At 35.5% G+C, this 20,924-nt stretch overlaps 1 protein-coding gene across 1 annotated transcript; it reads left to right on the top strand.

Moving 5' to 3' along the window:
- The first annotated feature begins 298 nt into the window (after positions 1-298).
- LOC147543371 (B3 domain-containing protein At3g19184-like) lies at positions 299-7,842 on the top strand. Its single transcript, XM_086636101.1, has 8 exons — positions 299-359; positions 1,898-2,138; positions 2,411-2,493; positions 3,007-3,138; positions 6,030-6,236; positions 6,369-6,452; positions 6,827-6,894; positions 7,440-7,842. Exons 4-7 carry the CDS (start codon positions 3,097-3,099, stop codon positions 6,833-6,835), a joined length of 342 nt encoding a protein of 113 aa, XP_086492227.1. The 5' UTR covers positions 299-359; positions 1,898-2,138; positions 2,411-2,493; positions 3,007-3,096; the 3' UTR covers positions 6,836-6,894; positions 7,440-7,842.
- Positions 7,843-20,924: the final 13,082 nt, after the last annotated feature.

The raw sequence follows: 20,924 nt of genomic DNA, 5'->3' as shown, positions 1-20,924 counted from the left end.
AAGGTAAAAATATCATTTTGACTACATAAGGCATGAACAAAAGCTTTTAATTAAAATTATATTTGCGGAAGTGAGTTGCCAACCAAATAACAGAATTTCTAATTCCACGAAATAATAAATGACAACCAAATGAAAGAACTTTTATTTCCATGGAATTATTTTCTCTGGTATCAAACACAACAAAATATTATTTAGAATTATTTTGTTAAGACCCCCATCAACATTATAACTAGGGCGTCTTCAATATGAATTAAAAAAAATTATCAAAAAAAAAAGAGAACAACGTAATAAAGGTCTCACGTGAAGATCCATACTTCAATTCATGATCGCTTGTCCTTATTCTTTTAGTAGATACTAGCGTATATCCCGTGCCCTAGGCCACTGACACTTGTACCAAATAAATGTTACGAAATTTATTGTTATATTTTAGGTGGACAATATACGGACAAACAGATTTCTTTTGTGGACAAATATGTTGGGTTGAAATATAACTAATTTTAAAGAGGACAATTTATTTCTTGTAAATTTCTTCCACATAATTCACAGATGCTTTCTCCACCCAACAACCATCTCCATGATGGTATTTCTCTTGATGAGTCAAGACTGCCCAACAACAGAAACCCTAATTATCTTATATATTTGTTCCTATAATTTGATGAATAAAAAATCTATTAAAACCCTAGTAAGAATAATAACTCATTCTTCATCCGTTTATCTAATTGTTTTGCTTCTTTTATAGTTTTCTGCTTAGTAAACCAGTGGAGGAACAAATCATGATATAATGTAGAGAGACAAACTACACTTCCACAAATTAATCTGTTTTTCTATCGTAAGTAAATATGTTTGATTTGATTTTCAAACCCCATATACTAAGTAAATAGGAAGAAGACATCCCAAAATATCTAAATCCTTATATCCCCACCAAGTTGTTTCACATAAACAGAGAGGAGAATGAATAGGTAATTTAATTGACATGAATGATGTTCTACAAAGGGTTTTTGTTCCTCACTTGCATGGTGATGATGGCGGTAAAGGTTAGGAAGTATAGAGAGATAAAGAAATTTGGTTGTCCACTTAAATTAATATATTACTAAGGTATATCCCGTGCCCTAGGGTATATCCCGTGCCCTAGGGCACAGACACTTGTATCAATCAAATGTTACGAAATTTATTGTTATATTTTATTGAGAGAGAGATATTTTTATTAGTTATTATTTTTTTTTGTTTCTTTTTTTCTTAAATTAGTTATTATTTTATTGAGAGAGAGATTTTAATTTCTTTTTTTAACCCTTGAAATTTATTTTGTTTCTTTTTTTCTTAAATTAGTTATTTTATTTCTAAGAAGGAAAAAATTATTGTTTTTTAAATAGACAACTTTATTTCTATGAAGGACTATATTTTAAATTTTGAGAAGGGCTTCTAGACAATATTTTAAATTTTGAGAAGGGGTATTGTCTAGGGTATATCCCGTGCCCTAGAGCACGGACACTTATATCAATCAAATGTCACGAAATTTATTGTTATATTTTATTGAGAGAAAGAGATTTTTATTAGTTATTATTTTTTTGTATTACTTTTTTGTTTCTTTTCTCTTAAATTAGTTAGTATTCTATTGAGAGAGAGAGAGAGATTTCAATTTCTTTTTTTAACCTTATTCTATTGAGAGAGAGAGAGAGATTTCAATTTCTTTTTTTAACCTTTGAAATTTATTTTGTTTCTTTATTTCTTAAATTAGTTATTTTATTTTTAGAAGGAAAAGATTATTGTTTTTAAATAGGTAACTTTATTTCTACGAAGGACTATATCTTAAATTTTGAGAAGGGCTTCTAGACAATATCTCTTATTAAATAAGGATGTTTGTCCCAGTCATCGTTTTCCCTTCTGTTTTATATAATAGATTCTTTAAAGGCAAAATATCAAGAATGAAAATCGAAAAAATTCTCTTTAATTTTAGTGATTTTGTTTCTTGAATCGGAAAAGATCTGCAGTGTGATTTAAATATGTATCTTTTGGTTTGTATTTCTACGTGTTGCCCTAGTTACCCTCTATATATTTAGCTTATGAGGTTCTCAATAGAGTAGTCGCCGACACCTCTCTCGCCTTCTCTATAGCTTCAGTATAATGGAGACCCGGGATCGGTAAAATATCTAATCTCTTTGATACTATTATAGTTTGCTTATTGCCTGTCAGAACTTTATAGTTCATCATTCGCTGATTACTTTTATTCTAAATAGTTTCTTCTCTCAAATTTGTGAATTAGAAAAAAAAAGAACAATTCATTTGGGGAATCATAACAAAATCAATTTGGTTTAAGGGATTGTATTTAATTGATTCATTTTTTTTTTACATCTTCACTGTCTGAAAATTTAGAATGTAATAGATGTTACTACTCTGTTCGTTGATATTCCAGGTTTAGAAGAATGATGTACAATTACAAAAACGGCAACAATCGGATCAACGATTTACCATACAATATATGTATTTATCCACAAGGTGAGAACATGTTTTTTAACAGTAGCTACTAGGTTCTCTTTGTTCATCAATTTCATTCACCCCCAATTGGGGCTTACAAAGTATTGAAAGAGATGGTCTCAAAATTTCTAATTATGTTATTTTTATGATTGTCGGTAATTTTCAAACGGATTGTAGTCTTCAGATTGATCAACCCGAAATCATGTTCTGAAAATCATACGATTACACTTGTCGACATCCAAACTACAGAAGAAATTAGTAAAAGAAAATTAGAAGTAGGATAAAAAATAAAAATAAAACAAGTAAACTACCAAGAGCTTCTAGCTTTTTTTTTAGTTTAACAAAAAAAAAAAAAAAAAGAACTTCTAGTTTTTCAATCATTCTTTTTTGGTATCTAGAAGTCCTACACACAAGTCACATTGAGATAACTTAGTCAGACTCATTACTATTTTTGACTGAAAATCAAATAGAAGCTCAAACGAATCAAGTATTAAAGTCTCTAAAAATAGTGACTGCTGTATCACAATACCCCAGGCACAAGAGCAGAAGAGCCAAGTTCAACAAAGAAGAAAAAGAGCAGAAGAGCCAAACCAACGTGGTTACCAAAGTTGGGCAGTTGAACCAATGACACGACAAAATGGCATTACCAAAGGATTGGATGACCAGGTAATTTTTATCTACAAACTTAATTTCACAAAAAAAAAACCTCTACTTTTCGTGTTCTCGGTTGTTGAGTAATCAACAGGGTTGACGATGGTCGAAACTTGTTTACCCAAGCCAAGTGGTTAGGGGTGTTCATTTAGTATCTAAACCAACCAGCCTGGATCGGATTTGGAGACCGACCCAATGATGATCCGGATTCGTTCGGTTGGTAAAAGGTCAAAACCGAGTGGTTTGGATCGATTAATTGATTTGGTCGATGGATATCGAAAAAAACCGAACCAAACCATAGATTATTATTTTTATATATTATATGTATAAATATATATGACGGGAATCATGGATGGTTGAGATTCAATAGTTAAGTTAGTTCCATCAAAATATTCCCATATTAAAAAAATAAAAAACTGAAAATAAAAAAGAACAATTAGAAAACCTATGTTTATTTATCTTCCTTGAATGTTGAGAATTTATGTCGGATTAATTACGCACATGTAAACGTAAGTGTTTGTGACTCAATACTAATTTTCAACATGTCTAAAGTATAATTATAACAGGTTTTTAAGTCGAAAATGAAAACTTTTGTTTTATGGTAAAATGTTACAGGTGGTTCGGATATCCAACCGAACCAAATCGTTCATGCATAGTTTAGGTCGGTAGTTGAACCAAATCAAACCATGAACGGATTGGTTCAGATTGAGATTTGAAATAACCAAAGCCTTCGGTTTGGACTTTGGATCGGCCCAAGGTATGAGGTTCTCTGGAGCAGTAAGACGACGCCTAACCTAATTTTCCTGCCAAGAGAGAAAGTAGGGGGATATATATTGAGAAAGACATGAAAAAAAAAACAAGAAAAAAAGGAAAGCCCGTCAAACTTGGCGGGTTTTGCGTAACCCTCGCCGGATTTCACGAGGGTTTAAACAAAAAGAACCCTCGCCGGATCCGGCTAGGGTTCACTGGAGTTTTGTACAACAAAAACCATGTTTGTTCAACCAATTTAATCTTTTGGAGTTAGGATATTTTTAGTTTGGTTGTCCAAGGTTTGATTTTTCAAAGTTTCTTATTTTTCTTTAGGTCAGATTCTTTAAATGTTTCTCTGGTTGTTTGGAGTGAGATAGGCAGAGAAGCAAAGCGAGAAAGAGAAAGAAAAAGTTGAGAGGGAAAACGTGAAAAAAATAAAATAAAAATGAAACCTTCTCTCCAAAAACGCTTTTACTCTCAACCTTTTTTTTTAATATAGAACCATGGATTCCACCTCTCCTGACAATCGAAGCTGAGACTTCAAGGATTTTGAAGTTTATGTCAACACTATCAACCATAGTACCCGCGAAAACCCTTAATTTTGTAGACAGAGCACATACTAATCACTACAAAAGAGGGACTTTCGCCTTCTTATTGCTCCAGAAAACCGTCAGTAGCAGTTTTAATTACTACAGGCACTTGTGTTACTAAGGGGTAGATGTTTCAAAATCTAAAAACTTGGGTTGTCTTTCCATTTGCCCTAGTTTCTCGTCTACCCTAGTTCGAGAGAAGAGAGTAGTGGTGGCCAACGGGTCATGTCGGCACGGACACGGACTGGCACAACTCGTTTATAAGGCAACACGACACGGCACGGAACGTCGCGTGTCGTGTCGTGCCGACCCGTCATGGGTCAAGCGGGTCTGGGATTTTAAGCTTCCAGACTCGTCAACCACGACACGTTAGGAATGAAAACACGACACGCCACGACCCGTGACGTTCCTATCCCGCCACGACACGTTAACCCGTTAGAAACGGGTACTTTTGTTTTTTGTTGAACATTAGAAACGGGTACCTAATTTACAAAACATTGTTGTTATCTTGTTTAAAGTAGTTGTTAATTGATCAAATTAATAGTTAATAAAATTATTAAGTAATAAAATAAACATAGATTCTAAAGTTTAAACATAGATCACAACGTTTGACTTAAAAAATATTTAGTGCTTTCTTTTGTTACGTTTGGCAACAGCTGACCCATTAGCCACGACCCGACACAACAACAGTTGGGACCGTTACGGGAACGGCACGGCACGACAACGGCTGGCTCATTGCCATGGGCATTTTTGTGCCAAGACCTTTTAGTCTGGGCACGACACGCCACGGCACGCCACGGCACGATACGCCACGGCACAACTCAAAATCGTGTCTAGTGTGGCTTTGGCGTGTCTAACACGCCACGGCTGTCAAACGGGTCGAGCCGCCACGGAGATAACGAGAAAGAGAGAAATACGCAAAGAGAGATAGAGAGAGAGAGAGAGATGAAGCTACTGAAGTGTAAACCCTAGAAAAAGTTTAGACGAAGCTGCTGATGCCGAGGTTTATTGTTTCCCGCTCTAAGTCTTCGTTCCTCTTTGTATCTAATGTGAATGTGTTAGCTAGAATCTGAGTTTGAATTTATATACATATTGAGATCTTTTCATGTGTTTGTGTTTGAATTTGAGTATCAAAAGATCTAATAGAAATCCTTTCTATTAAATCAATCATATTAGCTAGAATCGGAGTTCGAATTTTCTAACTTGTTTTGTTAATATCAAATTAATGACAAGAGAAAGTTCAAAATAATCCAATTTGAAACAACGGAGCTGAATTTTTCTTGCTGAACTTTGCTTTTTTATTTTGTTAGAAATCAAACTTTTGGATATCTTGTCGTTTTCCTTTCTAATTCATATTTTTACCGGAAGATTCTGTTTGCCCTATCAGATATGATGGTAAATGGATTGTCTCTCAAGTTCCCTTTCAGTCATGCGTCCTTCACATGTAGCTGGTTGCTTTTGCATGATAATGTTCACTTTCTATCTGCTATGGAATTCAGGATCTAGAATTTAGAATCAAATTATGATGTTGCTTAGTGGAAGTCTATATCAATATGTTAACAGCAGCTACTTCCCAAACCAATCTGTGATTTGTATCTACCAAACGAGGATACTAAAATGACTTTGCTGGATGAGGATGGGGTAGTATCCACAGTTAAGTATCTTCTTAGAAAGTGGGGACTGAGTGGTGGGTGGAGAGGTTTCTCCCTTGTGCACAAGTTAGCCGATAGTGATGCATTGGTTTTTCAGTTAGTCAATGCTACCAAGTTCAAGGTGATTTTTTGGCCCATCCTATTGAAATTTTTCATCTCTGTTTATTTTACAGCTAACTCATGGTATTTTCTCTTCGCCAATTGAGCATTCAGCATGGGTTCTTGTCGATAATTTCGCATCTCTGTTTTATAGGTTTACATCATAAGGTCGTGTAATTCGTCCGAAGTTGACATTGTCTTTCCCAAATTGGATACTTCTGCAAAAGCAAACAAATGGGTATGCACTTTTTTCTTGTAAAACATCTAAGCTTGAATAAGTATAAAGTTTAGGATTTGGGAGAACTTTTCTCTACTAATTACCAAGTTTTTACTACTTTGAACTGCCAACCATGTCAATGTAAACTGAAACAATTGGCCAATATGCAGTATATACCATTGTTATACTTCACCATTGTCACTATTATTGCACGATCTACTTCTAGTGAAGTCTCAATTATTTGTTTCGTGAAGTCTAAAAACAAATCATTCTTAGCATTGTTTAATACTTGATTGTACACGAAGAAAAGTAAATTGAGTTTAGTGGGTTGTACCAAAAATTGGTGGTAATACTTCAAAGACTAAGTAGTTGATATTGGACTATTCTATGTTCAGGGTTGGTAGGCGATATGGCATATAAATGGAGGATGGTTTTTAGGTTATATACATGTACGATACGGCAGGTACTTATTCATTCTCTTCTTCTTTTTTCATTCTTCCAGTTTCTAATGAAGAATGTATTTTAACTCGAAAATCTGTTTCTGGGTTTTTATGGTTTCTAAGATTCATAGCTAGTAATCTGTTTCTAGGTATTTCATGCTCCCTGTTAGAATTGTTTGACGTTCTTGATTCTTTAATCTTATTCATGAGATCAATGAATACCCTCTCTATCTCTTCCCAGACCCAATTTCTCTGTTTTAATGCAATCAACATTGCCAAAAACTGCAATTAAATTTTGTCATTACTCTATATGAATTATGATAATCTGTCTGTTTGATCATTTATTGGAATAGGTGAATTTCTTCTGCAATAAATTCTAGTACAATTGATTTAGTTGCTAGAAATCTAATAATAATCTTCTATATTTTCACAGATTGTCCTCTGGATTTGAGTGGGTCATATTTTAACTTGCTATATAGTTCATTATGAAATTTAAAGCATTGGAAACCTAGCTTTTGAATTACTACATCAATTTTAATAATCTTAATAATTATGTACTTTTTTACAGCGAATGGGGGGAGTAGAAAGCTATATGGTATGGTAGCAGCTGAATAGTAGGTATTCAAACTTTAGAAGAGAAGAAAAATTGAATGTTTTGACGATCTAAAAATGTGATGCATATTCGTTGTTTTTTCTTCTTTGAGTTGGATACTTGGAATAGCAGGAGCTGAATAGTAGGTATTCAAACTTTAGAAGAGAAGAAAAATTGAATATTTTGGAGTAGAAAGCTATATGGTGTGGTAGCAGCTGAATAGCAGGTATTCAAACTTTAGAAGAGAAGAAAAATTGAATGTTTTAACGATCTAGAAATGTGATGCATATTCGTTGTTTTTTCTTCTTTGAGTTGGATACTTGGAATAGTGTTTTGAATATACATATATGAATGATTTGTGAATATTTTTTTATTAGATTAATTTGAAATCATGAGATCAATGCAATTTGGGAAATTATGAAAAAAAATGTTTTATCAGTAGGCGACGGTTTTTATTGCGTCATTACTGCACAATAGCGATGGTTTCTCAGCGGGACCAGAAAGTAAAATATCAAAATTCTTTCGCTACGACAAGTTTCTTATTAAAGCCGTCACAAATAATAAACATCAACGACGGTTTTTCAGCTGTCGTTCCCAACTGTCAGTAATAATATCCCCGACGGCCGTTCTGGTGGCGGATTTTATGTCGTCGCTGAAAACACTTAGCTGCGGTTTTGTCCACCGCTAAACTGTTCTTTTTCGTAGTGAATGGAGTTGGTGCAGGCGATGATGGTGTTGAAAGTTATCAACGCTCTCATTCGGGAGAGTCAGTTTGACTCTTAGGCTCGGTGGGAGTAAGATGTTATAAGTATCTTGAATATGGGTCGATGTCCAACCCGGTTTGTGACCCGTAAATGTTTTTACTCGACCGATTTTTCTTGTGTTTGCCCTGGTTTATTAGGGTGGTTATCAATGTAAGGGGTATGCATATATTTTTGGAATTGGAAAAAGACGTAGTGAGGCACTAGGATTATGGTTCCCAATGAGTGATATAAACTAAAACCTAAAAGATGTCTTGGTAACTGAAGGAGATGTCCTTCGACCAAAGATGCAATGCGAGCAATTTGTCGGATAGGACAGATGAAGATCATCAAGTCCGGACGATTTAGGGGTCGTAGTGTTTAGCTAGAAAGCAACTACGATCATCGACTTACTTAGTAATTCGCGGCTAACTTCGATCGGATCCTACATTGGGTTACACCAAGGAATGTCTATTTGATTGGATGATATGACTAGAGGGATGAGACATATAATCATGGGAGAGTCCCATAAATATGTCTCAAAGACCTAAGAGAAGTTTAGGCAAAGATAGTACAAAAGACCCGAATAAAGGGTATTTGGGTCGGGCATAAAAGAGGAGTTTTAGGGCCCATTAAGGGGTCGGTCATATCTGCCCAAGATGGGCTTCATAGGGCCGGCCGTGCTTGGGATATCAAGAAATAGAAACTAGTTTCTATTTTTGATAAAACCCTTGATCTTATTCAAAAGGGACCTTTTAGGATACCTAATTAGGGTTGGACTCTATCTTAGGGTTCTATATAATGTCTCTTAGGACTTGAATAAGGTGCAGAAAAATTCTCAAGAAGCTTTCAATCTCTACAACATCAAGTAGAGAAAGAAAGAGAGATTATTCCCAAACTAGATATCTAGTCATAAAAGAAGAAGGGGTTCTTCAATCAAACCACCATGGGTGCTCTAGCTAGCAACAAGGTGGGAGATCAAGTTGATCATTCGGGTGTCTTGAGTAGAGTAACAACAATTGGGCTATTGGTCTTCGCATTCGATTGGAAAGGTTAGAGAGAAAACTAGCGATTAAGGTAATCACTAAACTAGTTAATTTAGTTATGATTATCAGCTTATGCATGAGATCCTAGGGATACTATTGCTAGACATTAGAAGTTTGAGATTCCGCTAACAACACTAGGAGGCACCATAACCCAACAGTAACTTGTTCTTCGTTCATAGTGAATATCATCGCGCCACTGTTCGTCGTGGAGTAGGTCTCATTAACCGAACCACTTAAATCTCATATGTCATGTGTGATTGTCTACTTTCTTTACTGCTTTTCTTGATTGGTTGTTCTTCGTAAAAACATATATCCTGGGGGCTACATATGCAGGGGTAAAGTAAGCTTATAACAAAGCTAAAAGTAGCCAAAGTTCGGGCATGACAAAGTTTTGTCTGAGGTTGAGGTGTCGGAGTCTGAGTAACGCAAATTAGCTGTAGATCTCTCTGCAACGAGGGTGGTGATGGCCGAGAAAATGAAGTATATTTCAAATGATAGTAGATCAAGAGCAACATTGTAACTTATTACTAAGCCAAATCAACATTTTGTGGTTGAGGATTGTTATGTAGAAGATTGCGAGTGAGGGTTGATCTAGAGAATCGAAGATGCGAAGGCCACCCTTAGAGAATTCGTAGCCCAGACATCCCATCATACTGACCTACTTCCATGAAAACTAGATATTGTGGTACGCCTGAAAATCCAGTTGGAGCGTAAGTCCCTGTTAAAGTGAGAGTTATTCCGGCAAACTTTGTGGATGCTGGATAAACATATTGCCAAGATCCAGACAGACTTTTCAAGCAGAACTCAGTATCGAGGAAGATCTCGAAAAACAGAGGGTAAAGGCGTTGGCCAAAGCCCTAAGTCCATTCTCAGCTCCAGGCGAGCTTGGGTCCCTCTTTAGTCCAGAATCAGTTGACCAGATTGATAGAGACTGGGAATGTGCTCGATTGTTCCAAGCTGAAAATTGGATTCTTCTTCGTCAATCGAGCACCATACCAACATTATTGCGGGTCTATGGAGTAGATAGATGAATTCGATGATTGATTCTCCTTTTGTCTTTTCAATCTGTATTTTCCTAGCACATCGTTTAATCAACTAGTTTGGCTTTCTCATGTTATTAATTTCATGTTTTTTTGTAGGGTTATTTCCCAAATAGCCCCCAACTTTATGACCAGCTTCCTGCCTAGCCCCCTACTTTATCAAAAATACCCAGATGGCCCCCTTTTTCAGTTACCGTTAACTCTCCGTTAACTAGTCATCACTTCTCTCTCCTCCATCTCATCACCTCTCTGCCACCTCATCTTCTCGCCACCTCATCGTCTTCACCGGCGTAGATCGCCGGCCGGCCAATTTTCCGGCCGGCGAACTTCAAACGTTACAAAAAAGAAACTTTTTTTTTTCATAAAAATCTTCTTTTTTCTCTCTTCTTCTCGAGAAAAGCCCTAAAAAAACCTATGAAGAGAAACTCACATAAACAAATTGATCCAAGATAGATAGATCGTTGAACAGCAAAAAAAAAAACTCATTCTGAATCTAATTTATTTCTGAAGATGGTCAGAATCAATAATCCGATTTGGGGGAGTGAAAATCTGGTTCAAAGCTGATGATGATTGTTAGAAGATCTTCAAAAACCTTACCATTCTCTTTCTCTCTCTAGAAATGGCGACCTGTATCATATTCCCACTACCAACCTAACCCAATTCAAAATCCCACTACCAACCTAAGTACCTAATCCATTTCATATTCCCACTTAAGAGAGAGAAAGCAGATGATTCAATTAATAGACATCTTCTATTTGAAGAGCCATTAATCAATTTGCCTCTTAGAAAATGGATGATTCAATTAATAGACATCTTCAAGTTTCAATAGTTTATTTCTAGGGGTGTTCATTTAGTATCCAAACCGACCGATCCAAACAGATTTCAACAGTTTGGATACCGATCCAATAGTATTCCGGATTGGTTCGGATGTTAAAATGGCAAAACTGAGTGGTTTGGATCGGTTTATGGATTTGGTTGACGGATAACCGAACAAACCGAACCAAACCATTTATTGTTATTTTTTATATATTATATATATACATATAAATGATAGGAATTATGAACGGTTGAGATTTAATAGTTAAGTTAGTTCCATGTTTGTTAATATCGTAGCTTAATGCATGTGTAACAGAAGTAAATGACGTGGAGAGTTGTAGCTTAATTCAATAGTTAAGTTAGTTCCACGTTTTTAAGTTGAAAGTGCGAAATTTTATATATGGTAAAATATCACAGGTGGTTCGGTTATCCAACCGATCCAAACCGTTCATGCATAGTTCGGATCGGTTACCGAACCAAACCATGAACGGAGTGGTTCGGATTTAGATTTGAAAAAACCGAACCCTTCGGTTTGGACTTTGGATTGGCCGAAAAAGTCGGTTATCCAACCGATGTTCACCCCTATTTATTTCCATGTCTAAGTGATAATTGGGGAGATTTGCCTCTTAAAGTTGATAGTTCCCAAGATATGGTTCTATGTGGTGTACTTCATGAAGCTATTAACGTTGGTTGGACTTATCAAATCAAAATCCTAAGTTAACTGGTCAATTCAAATCAAAGTAATAAAACAATCTTCTGAAACTAATCCCCCATTTTTAGGATCCATGTAGAAGAACCACGACCTCTAGATGAATCACTGCCGCGAGATCGACTTTCCAATTTGAAATCTGAAATACCCATCTTCAATTTCTCTCTATTGTTTAGCTTTTAGGTTGATTTTGGTCTGTTTCGAACAGATCTTGAAGGTCGCTTCGATCTCCGGCGAAGGGGAGACCCCTTCGCCGGAGTTTTAGAGAGAGAGAGGAAATAAATAAAAGAAGAAAATTTTCTTTTTTAGAGAGAGGAGAGAGAAAAAAAATTTATGAAGGTCGCCGGCCGGAAATTTGGGTGGCCGGTGACCTTCGCCGGGGAAGATGATGATGTGGCGTGATAGGTGACTTGGCAGAGAGAGAGGAGATGAGATGGAGGAGAGAGAGTAACGAAAAGTTAACGGTAACTGAAAAAGGGAGCCATATGGGTATTTTTGTTAAAGTAGGGGGGGGCTACGCAGGAAGCTGGTCACAAAGTTGGGGGTCATTTAGGAAATAACCTTTTTTTTTGTACAAAATTACTATGATTTTTCTTTGTTTTCAATTGAGATAATGAGCAATCATGTGAAATATGGTTTCCAACGTACTTGTTATGTTGCCCATACCTGTTATGTTGCCCCTACCTTTTGACATGAACTCCAATATTCAATTATGATTTTTTTTTTAGTAAGATGTTAAGTATGTCTATATACTTATTCTTATTCCCTAGTCTTTTTCATTTTTTATTCATTTTACAACACGTCATCGTGAAAACTTGCTTGAAAGTTGAAATGAGGGGAAGATTAGTATTGTATCTTGAGATATGTGTGTAGACACGTTATATGCCTGACGGATCGAGATGATGAGATCCGACGATCATGAATATTCCAGGATACTTAAAGATATTTGAAGTTCGAAAAATTATATAGATCCAAGATATGATGTTTCACATATTTGGGATATCTCTTGTAATCACTAATATTATTATTAGATGGATATTATTTACTTTGCTAGATTAGTAGGAAACGGGAAATCTAATTTACTCTATAAATATTTGTTAGATTTTAGGTTAGTCCATTCAGTTATGTCTGACCAATGTAACGAAACAACTCCAAATTTTTAGTGAATACTAATGAAACTATTATTGATTTCTCTGTAGATATAAGTCGTGATTATCCGAACCACGTTAAATTACCGTGTCGACTATTTCAATTATCTCTAAGATCGTCACATAATCCACAACTTCACACTACCTGTTATTTTCCCAGTAGAATAAGAATGTAAAGGCAAACTTGGGCAGTTACTTTGATGTTACCCTTGCATCTCAATTGTTGGAGAAAAACTTGAAGTGAAAGGATTTAAATGAAGGGGCAAAGACCCTGAGCCTAGGCGGCCCACCTAGGCCCCCCAAAATTAGAGGGTCCCCGATTTAAGTAACATTATATATAGATAATATTATTATATGTGTTATTTTATGCACATGTACATCACATTTGTTTGGGTAGTAGACTTGGCATAGTAATTTGAACCTAAGATCTGGGGTTCGACTCCCATGACTTGCAATTATATTTTAACTTTTATATTTTTTCGACTTAAAGTGTAAGAGCCTCGTCGATACGTTCACCTAAAACCCCCAAAAGTCGGGGCCGGTACCGGCAAAGATGAAGGTAAGTTCACTTTCCTTATCTAAAAAATAAAAATGGGTGATTTCCACGTGACCCAACGTGACTAACTCGTCTAGTTGGGTCCCAATATTTTCAGTATTCCTATTTGGCTCCATCATTAGGCTATCCGCAGTTACCTCTTCAGATTCTTTTTGTATTTTCTATTTTACCCTCCCATGAGCTAATCCATTCTCAAGACATTCTTTATCCAATTATTATTTTATTTTTTTCTTTACATCTTTTTCTCACATCTTCTCTCAAATTTCACCATATTCAAAAGAAATCACAATATTAGAGTGAAAGAACTATAACTTTGTTTCATATATAACAACTATAACACAAGAAGAGAAAAAAAGAAAAGAAAAGGAGAAAAAGAAGATGTGAAAAAAGCAAAAGAATTGATTGATCAATTCAAATAAAATTGGTAGACATTATATTTTGATTATCATTATCGACAATAAAACCAGGGTATCTTTGAAAAGATTAGAAAAAATATTCAATAATAGTATGGAATAAGGTAAAAAAGATCCAAGATTTAGTTCCAGACCTACGGTCGACACCAATTGCCATGAATGTCGTTAGTAAGTAGAGAATAATGGCAAAACTAATCAAGAATAAAGGTTGAAAATATTCTCTTTAATTTCTATAATTTAGTTTCCTAAATTACAAAAGTTATGTCATGAATTTCTACGCGTATCTTTTGGTTTTTATTTCTCCGTGTTGCCCTAATCTCTGTTATTTATTCTAGTGTACAAAGTTATGAGCAGAGGAGCCACCCAAATTTCTCTCTCTCTCTCTCTCTCACACTCACTTTTGGTCCTCGTCGTAACGAAAATCAGGGATTGGTAAAGTATATACTTCTTTGTTATTGTAGTTTGCTTCTTGTCTATAGGAACCTTATATTTTCACCGTCGATTAGTATTACTGTGGATCATTTGATTCTCTCACAAATTTAATGAATTAGAAAGAAAGTAACAATTGACCAGGAACAACAAAATCAATCTGTTTTAAAATATCATATATTAAGTTGTTTCATCTTTGACTCTTAATTTTTTTTTTTCTGTAAATTTTACAATGTGGAGAATTAAACACTACTTGAATTACATGACTAATTCGTCTAGTTACCCCTAATATTGTGCACTGTTCCCACTTGGCCCACTTTCCATTTCAGTTAGCTCCCTCCTTAAAATTGTCATAGTTGTTAGGTTTTATTGTTTCTGTCTCTAATTATTTCATTTTTCTCTCATATCTCCCCACTCATCTTAATCTTCTCTGTTGGCCTCTATGTTCATGTTCTCTAGTATTTATCTTCTTATCCTAAACATTAGACTTGTAAGAGAAGGGTGCGACTAAAAGCACCCCCCAACCCGCTGTTAGCACCCATCCAAAACACAAATTTAGAGATGTCCCATGTACAATCCGGGGTGCTAACAACACTTTGGGGGGGTGCTTTTAGCCCATCCCGTAAGAGAATCCACCACATTTTCTTTGAAGTTAGGGATGAAGTGGTTATTAAAAGTTAAGCATACAATTTCTAACACAAAAGCACTAAAAACATTCAACAAAGTAGTTCTAGACGGGGACTTAAAATTAAATTTGTATATTAGGTGAGAACCTGAGTTGATTCATTTGATTCTTGATTTTCTAAAACATATCTTATGAGTCAAAAATTTCGGTTCTAACTCATCTTGTGTTGCGTTTCATTGGCGTCACAAGAGCCAGATGATGATGCTTATAAAGAGCAACAACCAAGTGAATTTTAAGTCAGAGAACCACCTTTGGATACATTTTCTAGAGAGAGCAAAAAAAAAGAAATCCAGATCTGTGTGACAAAAGGAAGATGTTGAAAGTTCCTTGAATATGGGCCTATATGTAACAGGTTTGGGACCTGAAAATTTTGTTTCAAGATAATGGTTTAGACATTTACCCATATTCAAAGCCCTTTCAACATCTTGATTTTCTTAGTACAATTTTCGGGTTTCTCTCCTTTTTTTTCTCTCTAGAAACTGTCTATGAGTGGTTTTCTCACTCTAAAATCACTTGGTTGTTGCTCTTTATAATCATTGTCATCTGGCATTTGTGATGCCAAGGAATGCTAATAAGATGAGTTATAATCAATATTTCTGATTCATAAGAGGTGTTTTAGAAAAGGAAGAATCAGATGAATCCACTTCAATTCTCTCTTAATTTATGAATTTAACTCTTAAGTTAACTTTCAAAACTAATTTTGTTAGGTGTTTTTAGTACTTTATCGGTTTATTGTGTATTTGAAATTGTGTGTTTTGAAATTGTGTGTTGATTATGAATAACCACTTCAGTCCTAACATAAAATAACAATTGGGGGATCCTCTTTTTGACCAGGCTTATAATTGAACTTGAAGATGAAGAGAGTAAATAGCATTGAGTGACTCTCCACAAAAAAAAATAGCATTGAGCGATGAGAAGGAAGAGAAAAAAAGAAGAATAATGAAAAATGGTCGGTGATTTGGGGTAATAAGAAAAGCTTCCGGAAAATAAAATATCAAAGGGTGGAAAACTAAAAATGTTCCCCCAAACACACCTCCCTTTTATGTGGCCGGTATTATCGCTGGCCGACGAAACTGTTGGCGTTTTCATCTTCTATCCCCTCCCCCCCTCTCTCATATCTTTCTTCTATCTCTCCTCTTTTTCTCTGACCCCTTTCTCTATCCTTTCTCTATATCTTCAATGAAGGGGAAGAGCCCCCTTCGCCGGTTATATGGTTTCCAAACGAAACCGATCTGGTTTCGTCTAGAAACCAGACAATCCAGACGAGATTTGGTTTGAAAGATGAGATCTCGTCTGGTATGGCTGCTAGTAACAAACTATGGGACCTATTCAAAGGGTAAAACAAGATATCAAGGGTACAATGAACATGATCTATAGCTTAATAATAAGTAGACTACTTCAATGTACATAGAGATCTATGTCTAACCCTGTGAGAGCTTCTATAACTCTCTCTTCACCATCATCGCTCATGGGGCTAGCTTGTGATCCCAATATGCATTATAATCAGTGTCACCCAAACAGTGATATTCTTAAAATATATCACGACTTACCCTGACTATTATAAGAGAATCATCGCATAGGAAGACCATATACTCAGGCTGATACAACTAGATCGTATTGAGAATCGTCATATCCCCGACAAATGTGGTGTTGCCTTGCTAGGCAGTTCAATAATAATTCAAAAAATATCTAAACATATTCATGATCACAATAATAAAAAATCTTGATGGATCTCACAGCTACAAAGTTTGAACCCTTCAAAAAAGTAACATCAACCAAAGGAGAAGACCGCTCTAACATCTCAAGGAAGAAACCTTGTTAAAACCAAGCTTTTAGCAGTTTTCACTTTCACAAATTACATATTTTTTTTCTTGACGAAAGTGGAAAAAACACCCTTTTGGTTTAGCTAGGTGAAAACATTTTAAGTCTCAACCACATATCATACTAGAATTCAAACATCGTAATTCCCCACTCACTCCATGGGTCGGAATACCTAAAATCTCTCATATCTTGCGTGTGATTCAGAGTAATATTGAATGGCAGCTACCCACTCGAATAACCACGAACTAGAGTGTGGTACTCTTGACATGAATTGATGACTAATCCATAACAAAAAGTATGTCAGGGGACCAACCAATATTTAGTCGTATAATCATTAAAGGTAAGGCGATCCAAGTAATTTAGACACCACAATATTAAGAAGCGATTCCGCCACCACATGTCTACCGTCCACACAGAATTATGACCCGGTTTAAGCAATTCTACCACTACATGATCATAGTTTAGGTAACTCTTCTGAAAAGAATTCACCTTCTAAAACTAAAGACTCATAACGTACAACACATAAATACACATCCATATCATATTCCTTCGGTATACAACGACCGACTATCCTTTCAAAATTATGATGATACTTATATATTTTGAAAGCGGGCGAATCTTTGGAAGTAATACGAGCTCCTTGACTAATGCGACTTGATCTTCCAGACACTTGAATGCTTATGAATTCACTCGAATGCTTCTTTCTTCGAAAATATAGACACGCTAGAATATTTCTGAAATCAGAATTATATTTCCGACACACTGGAGTGCCTATTTTAAAAGAGAATGATCGGAACTATTTTTTGAATGAATTTGGGTGGTTTTGTAGGGATTGAGTAGGCACATTTATTAGGGGCGGGTCCCCTAGTTTTTGGAGCATATCCCTTGGCTTCTTGGGACACAACTCTTGAATAAGAATTAGTTATAACCATATCTTGGTCGACAGCCTTCTGCATCGTCAGATCGGGATCAATCTCGCGGAGAGAACGTCAGTCATTAGATCAATACAGAATGGTGCCCAACAGAATAGGACATAAGCCGTTAGATTAATGATCTGGGCTATCCCACTTCCTGCATGAAGTGGGTGGGACGCGAGTCATTGGATCCTCGCGCATCCAACGCTCCTAGAAATGACCCACCAAGATCCCGAAGCCTACGACGCGCAACCGTTAGATCTAGAACATTCCCACGGCTTGAACTCGGGTCGTCCAGATCTGGACGTATCAGCTTTGCACAAATGCCCCCCCCCCCCCCCCCCAAGCAGACTTGTTTGTTTTGTTGTTTAGTTCTTAAGTTGACCGAACTTTGTCAAACTTTAAACTTGAATTTTTCATTCATCTGGAATCGAATTAGAGTGATTTTTGGCTAAAAATTGAAGAGCTCGACGAGACGAACGCACTAACATGCTGTAATTCTAAGTTTGACGAGTCTGGTCGAGCCAAAATTGACTCTGGTTCCAACACAAATGGCCATTAAATCTCGAGGGTACTCCTTAAAAGAGTAGAATGTTACCCTCTTAATGTAAACATGAGATATTATCCTTGCAAGTCAAGTTTTTCAATACAAAACCGATAAAGGATTCTCAAATTTAGAATTAAATTGGCATGAAATACCTCAATTTCCGCAGTTGGATCTATTTTCATGCCAATTTCATGTTCAGTTTCTATAGAACGGTTTGTTTTCAATATGCATGTATTTTACATTCAGTTTCCCGGGAGCAAATTTGAAAACCAAACCTTGCAAAAATAGGAAAACTAGGAAGTAGACAACATAAAAGAAAACGAAGAAAAAGGGAAGACTCATTAAAGCCAATGAACCATTTGTGAAGGACATTACCCTGTCTAAAATCCGACATACCATTTCCTATAAACTTGTGAGATGAGAAAAATCTTTGTCAAGTGGGAGGTGAGAGGAAGATAACACGTCTTCATCGATGTTTCAGATCAATATAATGGGATGCACTATACCGAACTCCAAAATAGTCTATATGACACCTTTTTGTCTTCCAAGAAATTTAGATCATAAAAATACTTAGTTAGCTTAGAAGTGCGCTTCTTTTTTTCCCATTTTACTTCCTACTGCTTTTGGCAAATTTAAAAAGCCACGAAATATATCAATTGTTTCCGATGCTATTAGAATAATCAAATCAAATTCGAATAGAAATAGATAATAAGCATACGTATTAGGAGACCATAAAGCAATGCATAAATGAAAGGAACAACCGGTCTATCATTAAATAGTGAACAATAAAAAACATCTCCACCGGCAATAATATTATATATATATATATATATATATATGTATATGCATTACGCCTTCGTTGTTCTTGACTAAACTTCACCTCTCCTACAAATCCCTCTATACAATATGTTTCTCTTGCTATAACAAAAAAAAAATAAGGAAAACTTGTGGCAAGAGAGACCCTGTAAAGTAAGGATGCATAACATTGATGAAACTACATTAAGAATGACTGTTGAAAATATAGAGTTAACTTATACATTTCGTCGACATTCTAGTTGCATTATCACTATATCACAAACCCATAAACTCCATTCTACACTTAGGAGTGTCAAATTTGAAAAATCATACACATAACTCAGAAGTATGAACCTATAAACCAAGCTATTCATTATATCAAAGTTTGACGAATTATGAATAGTTGATCTAGATATTTCAAACTACTGTGAACCTTTATCGAATATGAAAATCGACAAGCCAAATCAATTTGATAGCACCTTGATTATATAGAAGTCAATAATAATTAATCAGACAACATGTCATAAGTTTCATTTCTAGCTAAACGAACGGATCCATGGCAATATCGGATCAACATATGGTGTGCATGAATAGGAGGAGATGGTATATATATATATATATATATATATATATATATATAGATATATAAAATAAAACAGGTGGATGGGTGCTGACTGGGACAAACCCCAGGATAAATCCAGCCGTCCGTCCCACGTCAGCACTATCATCCACCATCGGATTCAACAAAATCTCTAAAATGACAGTGTGGACGGTTCTTCTTAGTTGGCGGGATGTATCTTCTCACTTCACCAGACACATCTCCTCTCTCTCACTAAAACCCACACTTAAATCATGGGCAGATTTCAATTCCATTCATTCAATTTCATTCTCACTTCACCGTGACTTCCTCCTCTGCCTTCTCAACAGACATATCTTTTCAAGACAGACATATCTTCTCAGTTTTGTTCTTCATTTTGTTGCTTCTCAGTTCTGTTCATTCATTTTGTGCCTTCTCAAGGAATGTTAGGATTTTTGTGAATGTTTATATGTTGTTGATTGCTTATTGGGATAATGAAATTCAAATAAACCGGAACTAGGGTTTCTCAAATTGGTTTACGAAGTAGGTTTCCTGAATCAGAAACTAGGGTTTGTTTTGTTGCTTCATTTTGTGGCTTCTCATTTTATATTCAAGGAGATAGTCATCTTCTCAGTTCTGTTGCTTCATTTTGTGGCTTCTCAGTTGCTTCATTTTTTGTCTTCTCAAGAAAGGTTAGTATTCTTTTGCTTCATCTTTGTGAATGTTTATCTGTTGTCGATTTCTTATTTGGGTGATGAAATAATATTTATTTAAATCAGAAACTAGGGTAACCCAGGAAATAGAGTGAGATTTCTTCACACATTGATTTACAAGTAGGTTTTTTTTATCAGAAACTAGAGTTTGTTTGGTTATTTCAAACTAAGGTTTCTTCTCATTTTATATTCAGGGAGATAGTCAGAAAACTGTAATAAAACTGAAGCTCTCTAATGGGTGAACTAGGATTTGGAGGTGATGCTCTATCTTCGTTACAATAAACATATAATTTTTAGGTTAATCTAATTTGGAGGGCTATTCTTATCTACTTTGTGTATGTGTTTGATGTTGTCATATATGTGCTTAACTCTTTATCATGTGTTTGATGAAGTGTCAAATAGAAATTAATATAGCATGTGTTTGATGCTGCCATATGTGTTTGAGTAAATGTCTAAAGAAATTTTGAATTAGAACGTAAAATAGGATAACCTCCTACCTTTGTTTTCTCAAT

The sequence above is a fragment of the Eschscholzia californica genome, unplaced genomic scaffold (genome assembly GCF_041429995.1).
Source record: "Eschscholzia californica isolate CP2 unplaced genomic scaffold, dmEscCali1.0.p SCAF_4, whole genome shotgun sequence".
Classification (NCBI taxonomy): domain Eukaryota; kingdom Viridiplantae; phylum Streptophyta; class Magnoliopsida; order Ranunculales; family Papaveraceae; genus Eschscholzia; species Eschscholzia californica.
Note: the sequence above shows the minus strand (reverse complement) of the source record. Positions and strands in the feature narration are given on the sequence as shown.

What these genes read in the sequence shown, in the direction of transcription:
- LOC147543371 (XM_086636101.1), top strand. Translation starts at nt 3,097, where the DNA reads ATGACACGACAAAATGGCATTACCAAAGGATTGGATGACCAG. An exon ending in CCAAAGGATTGGATGACCAG is followed by an intron (nt 3,139 to 6,029) that starts GTAATTTTTATC and finishes TGTTAACAGCAG; the next exon opens with CTACTTCCCAAACCAATCTG. An exon ending in TCAATGCTACCAAGTTCAAG is followed by an intron (nt 6,237 to 6,368) that starts GTGATTTTTTGG and finishes TCTGTTTTATAG; the next exon opens with GTTTACATCATAAGGTCGTG.